Source organism: Pipistrellus hanaki (assembly GCF_964339955.1).
Source record: "Pipistrellus hanaki genome assembly, chromosome: 5".
Classification (NCBI taxonomy): domain Eukaryota; kingdom Metazoa; phylum Chordata; class Mammalia; order Chiroptera; family Vespertilionidae; genus Pipistrellus; species Pipistrellus hanaki.
In genome coordinates this window covers 11,231,927-11,244,633 of record NC_140507.1, presented here as the reverse complement: position 1 = coordinate 11,244,633, position 12,707 = coordinate 11,231,927, and the positions used below count along the sequence as shown (strand labels likewise).

At 34.7% G+C, this 12,707-nt stretch overlaps 1 protein-coding gene across 2 annotated transcripts in view; it reads left to right on the top strand.

Annotated features, from left to right (window-relative positions):
- GABRG2 (gamma-aminobutyric acid type A receptor subunit gamma2) overlaps positions 1–12,707 on the top strand; it is an 82,188-nt gene that overhangs the window by 32,500 nt on the left and 36,981 nt on the right. For both annotated transcript variants that reach the window (XM_084884118.1, XM_084884117.1), the window contains exon 6: positions 2,355–2,492. In XM_084884118.1, the coding sequence (XP_084740244.1) occupies positions 2,355–2,492 (138 nt within the window). The remainder of the gene's footprint in view (positions 1–2,354; positions 2,493–12,707) is intronic.

The window sequence follows — 12,707 nt, the reverse complement described above, 5'->3', positions numbered from 1 at the left end:
ATACTCTCTTGTCTGTAAAATGCTTGGAATGCTATCCCAATACACAAGATTCAATAAAAAGCTCTATTATTTTTCTTAGTTATTATTACCATAATCAGATTATAGACTGTAGTAAAAAGATCCATGATGATTCTAACACGAACTACATTAAGCTTTAGTAACCTTCACTTATTTCCTGCCTGAATTAAAAACAAATATTTGTCTCACCACTTGTTTAGCAAATGTGTTAGGTTGCTCACCTCCCCCTTTTTATTGATCTGCCAACTGTACATATAATTCAATGAAAACTGGTTATGAATTTAAATTTTTTATTTTCATAAATATAATTTCCCAGCCAGGGATTGAAGAGACTCCTAAGAACCAATTAAATCATAATAACCATCATTTCAAAAAATCAGTGATGAAAGAACCCATCATTAGTTTATCATTACATCAATTCCAGATGTAATGATAAACTAAATACAGGAAAAATATCACTGTATCTTATGTAATAAAAGCCTAACATGCTAAGGATCCAGTTGTTTGTTCAACCAATCAAAGCATAATATGCTAATGGTATGCTAAGGCCGCTCAACTGCTCACTATGATGTGCACTGACCACCAGGGAGCAGACAGTAGACCATTCGCTATAATGTGCACTGAGCACCAGGAAGCAGACACTCTGATAGGTTAGCTCACTGATAAGGTCCAGCAGATCAGGACTGAGTGAGATGGGCTGGACATGCCCTAGAGCGCTCCCGTGGTTCCTCCCGCATTGGCCAACCTCCCAAATCATTCCCAGGCCCCAATCATGCACCTGTGGGGTCCCTTAGCCTGGCCTGCATCCTCTCATTATCCGAGACCCCTCAGGGGATGTCGGAGAGTCGATTTTGGCCCAATCCCGCAGGCCAGGCTGAGGGTGCATGAAATTCATGCACCGGGCCTCTAGTATCATATAAACATGATTGTGCAAAAGTATATTTAAAGTTGTTCATATAAAAATACAATAATAAATAACAATATAAGAATAACCTCTTCCTTGATACAACTGCAAATATACTTTTGTCCCACCCTGTATTTAGAAAGGTTTCATTATAAAACTTATTTCATATGTTTTACTTCATCCAAGAATGGAATATTTTTTAAGTGAAAGCTTTCCCAAGCTTTAGGAGATTAGATTTATTTTCTTTTGCTCTTTCAACTGGGATTACTCCTGAATCAGTGAAAGCTTAATAACTGGTGATTTCTGTGTCATTACATCACCAATTGTCAAATGTCTTCTGAACCCAAACACAACTTAATATTACTTATTGCTATCAAAAATTAAATCATAATTACATTATCCAGAAGAAGTTCCCTAATATCATCATTATTTTCCTCAGTTTCCAGCACATCCTGCCTCCCACCCTTGCTCCATCAGGGGATACTGCTTTCTCTTTTCCTTCTTCTTAATTAATAAGTACACAACAGTCATAGAGTTGGACCAAAGGAAAAGAAAATGAAGAAAAGGAAGACAAAAAGAATTTTATGCTAAGTAGTGAGTCAGACTTCATAATCAAGACTCATCTTTCCATAGCATGATTAGTAGACAAATAGTTGAGATGCTTTCTAATTTTTTAAAATCTCTCCCTATTTAACTAATTTTTACTTGAAAGAGTTTATTGTATCATTTACTTAATAGTAATGTTTATCCATTAAATACACATTGATCATCAATTTCATGAAATAAGTATTATTATAACCACCATAAGGAAGCAAATGATTTGGAAAAAACATTAAGAAACTTGTCTAGGGTATTGGGCAAATAAGTGGTACTGATAGTCATTGCATTATCATTATAGATTTCTGTGTACATTAAAATGAAATTCCCCCAGAAAATGAGAGAGAATAATTAATGTAAATGTTGAGTTTATTATTCCCCACCATCTTCTTCTAAGGGTGCATGCTCTGGAGAGGAACTTCTCTCAATATTTTCTGTTTCTGCATGACTCTCAAAATTTTGCCCTGGTTGAGTCCCCTTCATGCTGAAACAATATCTTACATATGTACTATTCATACTGATCACTTATTACATCTTACTCCAATGTAGACTGCACATATAGTATATATTAAACCATGGATTGTATATTTGCTATACAATTTAAGTGACTTTCAGGGAAAATTTTAACCTCATAATTTTTAAATCTAACTTCCCATTAGGATAGGATGTCATTGTATTTATTTTCCCTACGGTGAGGCTCTTTAGTCCAGGGTTCTCATTAAGTTATAATTTTATCCCTCTCGGCACATTCCTTAATGTCTTGTTTCTGGAAGGTGGTTGCTACATTTGTTCATTTATAATCATTTTAAACGGGTGCTTTCCCACCTCTTGGCAGATGGCTATCCACGGGAAGAAATTATCTATCAATGGAAGCGTAACTCTGTTGAAGTGGGTGACACAAGATCTTGGAGGCTTTATCAATTTTCATTTGTTGGACTGAGAAATACCACAGAAGTAGTGAAGACAACTTCTGGTAAGATGCATTTAAACAGAATTCTAACTGACCCTTTAAGAGCTAAAATTCTGGTGTATCTGATCCAGAAGGCTTTTCAGTAGTTGTCTACTGGTGCTTTTCAGAAAATTAAAGTCTTTTAATTTACTAGAGAAAATTATAATTGGTATTCTTGTATAATAGAATATATATAAATGGATTATTTCAATCTGAAGCAAACTGAATTCAAATTGGATTAGTAAATTATTTGCTTACTTTCTTTAAGAATAGGCAGCGATTATTTAAAAAGAAAATATTTATTAGTTATATCAATAGATATAATGCTTCTTTTAAGAAATGTTTCATAACATATTAAAATAGAAGCATTTAAAGTAATTGCACAGAAAAAAAATCAATTGTGCAAAAATATAGAAAAGTGACCATGGAGAATATGGACTAATTCTCCATTCAATAAGTTAATCTTTTGAACGACTCCATCACTGGTGTATCAAATAGATCTGTGTTCAAACCCCAATTCCGTCATTTACCAGCTGTTGATATTGAGAAAATTATTGAAATTCTCAGGGCATCAGTTTTCCCAGATAACCAATGTGAACAAAAAGAGCTGCAACAGGCTTACTATGTGTAGGAGGAAAATAGTAAAATGCTTCTAATCTCATATATAAACCTTGTGTTCTGAGATATCATTTATTAAGACGTGTCTTTCCATAAGGTGAGCTGTTTTCTGTTGATTTACTTACATATACTTGATTTCCTCCCCCTCCCCAAGTCACCCCCCGCTCCCTGGAACTTGTAAGACATAGTGACACAGTTTTGTGCTGACGTATGGGGAATAAGGCCTTGGTCTTTTGTACAGAAGGAAATTTAAGGCCTAATCAAAAATGGAAATTTAGTATTCTACCTTCATAAAAACCAACCTCAAATTCAAAGAGCTATCTGGCCCTCACATTGTTATTGGCGTTTTCAGATTTTTCCTAAATACTCTTTTATTTTGAAAAAGGAACCTGAATGAGGGTTAAAGAACTGCTCAAATACATATTTTTTAAAAGGGCTTTCTACTCCATTATTCACTAAAAAGCCTGACCATCAAGTACTAGAACAGTGTTTCATTTCGTGCCAAAAAAAGATTCAGGATTGCCTTAGAAGTAAAATCTTCCATCTGTGGAAGGAAGAACATGTGTAAAAATAATCTCCAAGTCTGCACACTTCCAGAATGTGAAATTGAACATCAAGTTCTGTTGTATGTTCATATCTATAATTATTTCAGCACCCTAAAACAGAACCCACAAAGTCATGACTATCCAATCTTTTGTTCAGTCATTTGAGCTGAGTTGCATTAAAACCAAAAGGTGGTGAGGAAGGGCCTAACATCAGCCCCTTCCCACTGTCTCATATTGAGGATGATCTAGAGTATTTAATGTCTCTTAAGAGATGCTGCCAAAAGTAAGTCATCCACTTACTGAGAGCAGAGCAAGAAACATCATCCAGGTGTCACAAAGCTACTAGTCTTCCTAGGGAAATCAAAGCGATACTGCATTCAGATCCAATTTGATACTGAGTAGCATCATCTAATTGATCAAATGCAAACTTAATGCAAATTTTAATATATTAGTTAGCCTTTGCATTGGTCTTCTTGTCCATTCCGTGCTCTTGCTGGTTTGTATTTTGTGGGCAGTCCTGTTGTACAGTTGCCTCTGTGAAGAGGGCTGAACTGAAACTGAACACGAATGCCGAGAGGCAGCCTGATTCTTGTGACAGTTGATTTTGTAATGACTGGAATTTTCCACATGCTCTTTTGTTTGATGCCTGATGTCATTCGTTTCTTTTCAAGCATAGCTCCATAATTAGTTAACATCTACAGTTATGCTAACAACAATCTTGGAATATCAAGAACAATATCTAGTTCTAGTCCTTTTTCATCTTAACCATTTATTGCAATGTGGTTTTCTCCTAGACTTATAAGAAATGTTTTTCTTTAAGAGCCTCTGTGGGAATATTGCTTGAACTGGTACTTAGTTTACTGTAGGGGATTTCTAAACTTCAGTCATTCAAGCCTATCTTTCATGACTTTATTAAGCCAAGTGACTCTACTGCTGGTTCCTTAGTATTTTTTTTCTTTAAATTGACTCATTGTTTTTAGTTATATGATTTTTAAAGAAAAGTTCATATTAGGGCCATAATTATAAACTATAAGCATTTGATATAAATAGAAATTTGTATCAAAATTTCATTAAAAATGTTTTTATATTATTTAAAATGTTCTTAAATGTTAAGTGCATATACATTTGTGTTCCCCAGACTCGGAATATGTTGAAAAAGAAACAGAAAGAGAGGTATTAGAAAAAACAACAACAGGAAAATGCAGCTACTACGAAAGTAAAAACATACTTGATGTAAACAGGACAGAGAGAGCATTTCATAGGAAATAATTTTCTCACCTTGGAGAAAACCCATGCACCCACCACCCGGATCATCTCCTACCACCAGCTGATCTTTATCACACTTGATTAAAACATTGCCTTGGTGACAGTTTGATAAAACTTGAAGAATATCTTTAACCCATAGTCAATACATCAAAACAGATTATGGGTCCATAATTTCTTCTCCAATCATCATGTCTTCCTGGTTAGTCTATATCTGGAAATAGCGAGCCAGGCATGAACACTCAAAGAGTCACATCTCTGCCTCCCACACCTAATGAATCATGAAGGCGCTTATGAAATATCTTGTGTAACTGTCCTCTTTTAGTTGCCACTGCCATTATCTTAGTTCACAATGCCGTCTGTTATCATCTGGACTGCGTTGATAGCTTATAAAGTCCTTCCCTGTTTTCAATCTCTTCTACAATCTATCGTTTACTCAACCATAAAAGCTAGCGTGTACTGAATACTAACTACATGCACCATAGCAAACATTTTACATAAATGACTTACTTTAATTCTCATAATCACAGTCATAGTTACTATCATTAACACTGACAGTAACACTGTGGGTGAGGAAACTGAGACGCCTAGAGTTTCATTGACGAGCAAGGATCATTATGAAAGATGGGATATAAATTCAAGAGGCTTATTGGCAGACTCAGGCTCTTCATCCCTACACTGTGTTACCCCCACCATGGCCCAGGTCTTCTGAAGCGCAATTTGCATCTTCTCTCAAGAATCCAGTATATTTCATGAAGCACAAGCAATTGTTCCTGATATGTGAGCACCTGATCTCAAGAACTTCCCAGCTTTGTTTTGTATAATTTGCCAGCATGTGATAAAACTAATCAGTTATGTTTTCTTGACTATAACTAGCCAATCTCACTGAATCTCAGCCTCCTTTCTCTTTTAAATGGTTTCCCCACTCATCCCTTCTTTGTGACTTTAAGGTTTAAATAAACAGCATCTCCTCAGTGAGGCCTCCACTCACCCTCTCACCAAAACAAAGTAAAACAATTTTTAAGAATGCACACCCTTGGAGTCAAGCAGCTCATGTTTTAATACTGTCCTTCCTGTATACATGATTTAATATAATTTAGTTCAATAATATTGCTGGGTTGCTCTGAGGATTAAGTAAGGTACTCCATTAAAATGCTGAAAACTGTCTAGCACATACAATGCCTCAGTATATGAAAGGCATTATCATCATCATCATTATCCCATTAATTCCCCTCACAGCATTTTCACCCACCATATGAAGTCATAATTTCTGCTTAATGTTGCTGGGCATTCATTTTTCTCCTTTTCTACCTCATCACTCCAAAAATTACCATATTTATGATGCTTTTAGCACATAGCTTGCCTAGAGTTGTTGTTAATTAGTAGATAAATAGAACTGATTGTTTATGACAACTATATGTATAAAACTGTACATTTTCCCTCAATTTAATAAATAAGGCAGGATCCTAATGTGTATTTTTCTATCACTCAATGATTATTCTAAAGTAGAAGACTGTTATTTTTGGTCATGCTCCCATTTCTAGTTCACTAAATTATCTAACCCAATGTTTAGTATCAAGCAGAACTTTGTTCCTTCATATTTTCAATGTGAAATGTGGGCTAGAAAAGAGGGAAAATTAGTTTTATAGGGGAATCTATCTATGTTTTTGGGATCCAAATGCCATCACAATGATTTAAAAATAATATATCCCAGTCTCACATCTTACCTAATAATAGACAAATGAGTAAATTGACCATACCTTCGCTACCCCACCAGCCAATCAGGAGTGATATGCAAGTTAAACTAACAAAGATGGGGTTAATTTGCATAAAGAGGTGCTGAGATACCAGGGTAGGCAGGATGCTTTTGTCATCTCCATGTCGAGGACACAGGCATTCCGCCCTACGCCTGGATTCTCAGGGCCTTTGGGCAGCATGGTAAGGCAGGACTGGAGCGGAAAGAGGTGGCTCCAGGGCTGGGCCAGAGTGGAAAGGTGATGCTGGCAGCCAGGGAAAGGAAGGCCCATTCTAGCACGAATCTTCGTGCATCAGGCTTCTAGTATTAAATAATATATCCCAGTCTTCCCATATAAAAATGCCATTAAAACTTCCATATTGTGGCTCTGGTCAGGTAGTTCAGTTGGTTAGAGCATCATCCTCTTAAGCCAACATTGTGGGTTCAGTTTCCAGTCAGTGAACATACAAGAATCAAGCAATGAATTCATAAATAAGTAGAATGACAAATCTCTCTCTCTCTCTCTCTTTCTCTCTCTCTCTCTCTCTCTCTCTCCCATCCTTCCTCTCTCTCTAAAAGTCAATGAATAAAAATTTAAAACTCCCATATTGTCTTTAGCAATGCAAACATCATGAAATATCTTCATAATTTTTGTTTCTTACAAACCCATGTACATTAACTATTATTTACTTCCTTTTTGTCTTTAACATCTTTTTTACTTAGATTCCATATCCTAGTTATATTTTCTTGGTTTCCAATGCAAGAAATACATAAATGTTAAAAAGTTCACATACACTAAATTCATCTTACTTTCCAACAGCAACATGTAGACCACAATTTTAGAAAAGTCAGCTCCATGAATAAGTCCCTGTTCACTCCTTGATTCCTAACCTTTCGTACTATTCTCCCACTTTCCTTCCCTTTTCTGTGTAAGTTATACTCCAGGTCTTTGTGCCCAATTTGCCTTATTTAATACAAAGCTCAAGTCCAAACTTCTCTGCTTATGTCAGGGTATATACTAGTATACTGATCAAATAATTCAAATAACTCTCCAAGTAGGAAAAAATTAAAAAGCTCCCATTTTCTAAGCTGTATTGTTTTTTTAAGAATTAAGAGGCTTATAGTTTCTTTTTAGAATGTTTATTGGTTATTGTTTGTTTTTGTTTCTTTAGAGAGAGAGGAAGAGAGATAGAAATATCAATAATGAGATAGACTCACTGATTGGTTGCCTCCTGAACACCCGACACTAAGGATAGGGCCCCCAACATGGGATATGCCTGACCAGGAATAGAACAGTGACCTCCAGCCGAAACCAGTTTGGCTCAGTGGATAGAGCGTCGGTCTGCAGACTGAAAGGTCCCATTGGATTCCGGTCAAGGGCATGTACATTGGTTGCGGGCACATCCCCTGTAGGGGGTGTGCAGGAGGCAGCTGGTCGATGTTTCTCTCTCATCGACGTTTCTAGCTCTCTATCCCTCTCCCTTCCTCTCTGTGGAAAATCAATAAAATAAAAAAAAAATTTTTTTAAAAAAAAGACCAGTGACCTCCAGTGCATAGGTGGATGCTCAACCACTGATCCATGCCAGCTAGGCCAGGCTGTATTTTAATTAAGATGATTTTTACTCATTATTGAAGTGAACTAGTTGGAGGAAATAAAAATGAAATTTTTAAAAAGATACACGTTAATGGTAATTTTTTTCCACTGAAGATGTTGAAAGAAAATAAATTAGGAACCTAAGTGATAGAAGTAAATAACTACAGCATAAATCCTAGAATCTCCCAGCACTTCTAAGTCACAGTAACTTGTAAGCCCATTTTAGCCAATAGTAAACTTTTCAAATTACTTGAAGCAACATACTATCTTAAAATAAGTCAGTGGAAGACTGCATAATAATATAGTGTTGTTTTCTTTAAGCTTTAATTTAGAGAAATTAGTATGGTTTCAGGAGAGGAAAATGTATAAATTATATAAAGAGAGTTGGGCCTTAACAGCCATGGGAAGAAGCTTAAGATGAAAGTTTATTTTCTTAAAATATATTTTTAGTTATTTCAGAGAAGAAGGAAGAATAAGAGAAAAATAGAAACATCAATATTGAGAGAGAATCATTGATTGGCTGCCTCCTTTATGTCCCCCTCTCAGGAGGGAGGCTGCAACCCAGAAATCAAACTATGACCTTCTGGTTCATAGATCAACGCTCAACCACTGAGCCATGCCAACTGGGTGAAATTTTCTTATTTTTAAAATAAATGCATTTGACTAGATACCCCTTTAAAGTCTTTGTTCTTAGAGCTACCCATAAGCTCTGATGCAACCAAGGTCACACAATACATGTATAATGTAGGAGAACTTTCTTTATAAATTAATGTTCTCCTAAAATGTTTTCCTTCATTAACTTTTCAACATGTTTTTAAAGCAAGTCTAATGCAAAACTCCATTAAGTTTTTGATTTAGGGGGAATGGCACCCTTTTTTCTCTCTATTTATATATACCCAAATATTTTTGTTATTTTCTTTCAGTTGCAATATTCATATATGACATTTAAGAATCTCACATTGGAATTTTTAAGTTCCAAGGTTTTTCTGGCATTACCCACTGGAAATAGGAGTTGGAAGATAGAGGTTGCATAGAGAAGTCCTATTAAAATTTGGAAAATGTTTGGTGTAGAGGTGACCTGTTTCATTTCTGCTTACATTTCATTGGCAAGAACTAGTTGCATGTTCCCAGGAGATAAAATGGGGCTGGAACGTGTAGCTCATTTGTGTGCTAGGAAGGGACAATGGGTTTTATAACTTCCTAACATCTGTGCAACATGCATGATATCATTTTTATTTCTCTCAACAAACTTCTGAGAAAGATACTATTTTTCCATTTGCCAGATGAAGCAACTTAATTTGATAGGGGCTAAGTAATTTCTCCAAGGATATTCAATAAAATAGTTATTTATCCAGATCAAATTAGATTAAAAGATGAATTAATTAAAAGTTATTTCTAAGCTTTATAAGAGCTAATTTTACAAAGGCAAATGAAAGAACAGCTCTTAATATGACAAATGCATGCAGGCATCAACTAAATGTTAACTTGTAGAAATAGCAATTATATTTACCTATAGAAATAAGATCAAGTGAGAAACAATTAAGCAATGATATTTTTTTCATTTTTCCAAAACATGTTTACTGTTATGAGATGTTATCATTCACTTATGAGATGTTATCATTCACTTGCTAAGTAGACCTAAGGGTTACCACCCAAATCTGGACTTTATGAACTGTTGGATCCACTGTATTTGTATAAAATTTTTCTCCAAAGAGAAATCTCATCAGAAATAAAACACAATAAAAGGTTTGCATGACTGTATTTACAGTAGTTCCAAGGATTAGTATCTTATTTTTACAGTCTATCAAAATCAACCAGATGGAAATAACATTAATTTTTATCCAAGTTTTTGGTGTTTCCTAACTCAATTAAAAATCTCATTTTGCTGTGTTCAAAAGACAAATTCATCAGTGTGATTGATATAATAGAGCCCTCCTGTCCAGCTGCTACCCCAAAATAAATGTAAAACTGTTTTTTTTTAAAATATAGAAATGTGAGTGAAATTATGGAGACCGAATGAATCTACAGACACCATGTTGTGTACTCAGCTCATTCCTTTTACTCTATTTGACACAATTGAATAATTTCCTCATCTTAGTTTTGCATTTTCAGAAAAGAATGCTCTCCAGCATTGAGATATGTAAATTTAAGGATGTCAGAGACTGTAATGGGCAGTGAATAGCAATAAGGAAAATAATTTTCATTTTTTAAAACTTAAATTTCTTTCTTCAAAAGGAAGCTATTATGAGGATCATAGCACATAGCAGTATTTAACAGACTAGGAAAGAATTTACTGGGCATACAAACTAGGACTGACCAGAATTTGTTTACCACCCTCACCTGCCAATCCTGTAATCTATTGCGTTTGGAAAATCAATTAGTACATTCAATAAGGTAGAAAAGTTCAAAGAAAATAGATTGACAAATATGTTAAACATGACTTATGGTAATATAATATTTTTTGTTTACTTTTATGTATGTGGGTGTTTTTGCTATCCAAAAATTGACAATGTTTCACATTTAACATATAAATCACATCATAAATGTATAATTGTTCACATTTGTCTTCTTATGTACCCACCCCAAATTAACTGCTTCTGCTATAAACCATCTTTCAGAACTATGACAAAAATAAATCCTAACAAGTAGTGTTTTTTGAAATTACAGTTCTCCTATCCCCACCACAAACCTAATTGTTTTACCCATAATTGCTTTTCTACCAGCAATATATCTTTATTTATGAATACTGAAGTACAATAAGTGATATTGCTGATAATATGAAAGCTGCAATTTAAAAAAACCTGAGTTCACTGGAATAATTTCCAAAAACAATTTTTAATCTGCCTACACTCATATTACTTACAGTATCACACACCTTGTTTTCCATCATTATATCTATTGTTCATTGCTAAGTGGTGAAGAACTATGTAATATAAAATGAAATGTGTAATTCATGGGCTGTGTAAGAGCTACTTGTTAAAGAGATAAGAGATAATGCAATTATGGACAGAAATTGTAACCACCTAATAATTGCTTTTTCTTAGTTGGTGGTTTATTACTAAATTAGTGACAGAGACTAAAGTTATACTAATATAAAAATAAAAATTAGGGCTAAATCTTGAAGATCAAGCCCAATTTTAATTTTACTTACAACAAACTTACTCCAAAGAGGCAAAGTTGCTTATAGTAAATTGTCTAACTCTAGCCTAGATCACTGATCATTAGACAAGGACAGAGTTAAATTTTATTTATTTTAGTCAACATTGAACAATTGGGAAATTTTGCATGGGAATTTTAAACATCTTTCCATTGTCAACATTGGGGTCTTCACTGGCATTTGAAAATGATTGGATAGAGCTGAATTGTGACCTATCCCAATAGGTAAGGCACAATCTTGGGTTTACCAGGGTCCATACCACTTCCTGTTGTATTTTCAGGGCTATATGTCTTTCTTCTTAAATAACTATTTCCTTATTTTAGAAAATTATGTGCCTCTATCTCTTCCTAAAAATAGGGAAAATGAAAGATGAGATCAAATGAGAAAACATATGTGTCTGTGAAAATAAATTGTTGTCCCTTTGATAGGCAAAGGGAGTTTCTATCATGAAACCATGCTCTAAGAGATGAATATGATATTTATTACCCAACCAAGGCTTGCCTGAGAATATATAATGAGTTACAGAGAAGTGCTAGAACCTGGCTGACCTAGGTTTCACTTGATTTTTACATTCCAAAACTGGGTTTATTTATCATAACTGTCTAATACATACAATTCAAATTGATTTTAAGTTCATTCACATTAGCTATGTGATCAACTTTCATGGAAGATGGACTTAAAGTAAATATAAAAATCTGAAGTTTCCTATATAAACATCTGTGCATCTAGCCTTCTCTGTGTTTTGTTTTTCAGTCCACATCCAAGCAACCAAAAGCTTTGTTGCAATTTTCCTGCACATTACTGATTAGCAGTTTCGCATAGCCAATTAACACTTTTCCCACTGTACTTTTTTGAAGATGAATACTAGTACAGTTATCATTATGTAATAAAGCCCTGTTCTCCATTTTCTTTGATAAAATGAGATAGCTGGACATAAAGCAAAAGACTATGACTGCTATTTAAGAGTGGCCTTTGAGGTTGTGCTACCTTATAGGTGAATGACCTTGAACTAGTGATTTTTCTCTCTTGCCCTTTAATTTCTTCATCTCAAAATAAAACAACAGACTAGATTTAAATTGAAGGTGCTTTTTGTCGCTGAAATGTTATGTTGTATTTCCTTATATTTAGCAGCTCTGTGAAAAGCAAACTTCTGGTGGGTATTTAGGTTTTCTATATCCCCATGAGTTCCTAACAGAAATTTCCTCTGGTTTTCTGATTCTATGGAACTCATAAATTTAACAGATCTATTTTATCTATCTTGTATAGAGAACTTTGGTGGCAACTGTGGGAGCAAGAGGCCCAGGGTGTTGCCATAGAGATGGTTGAT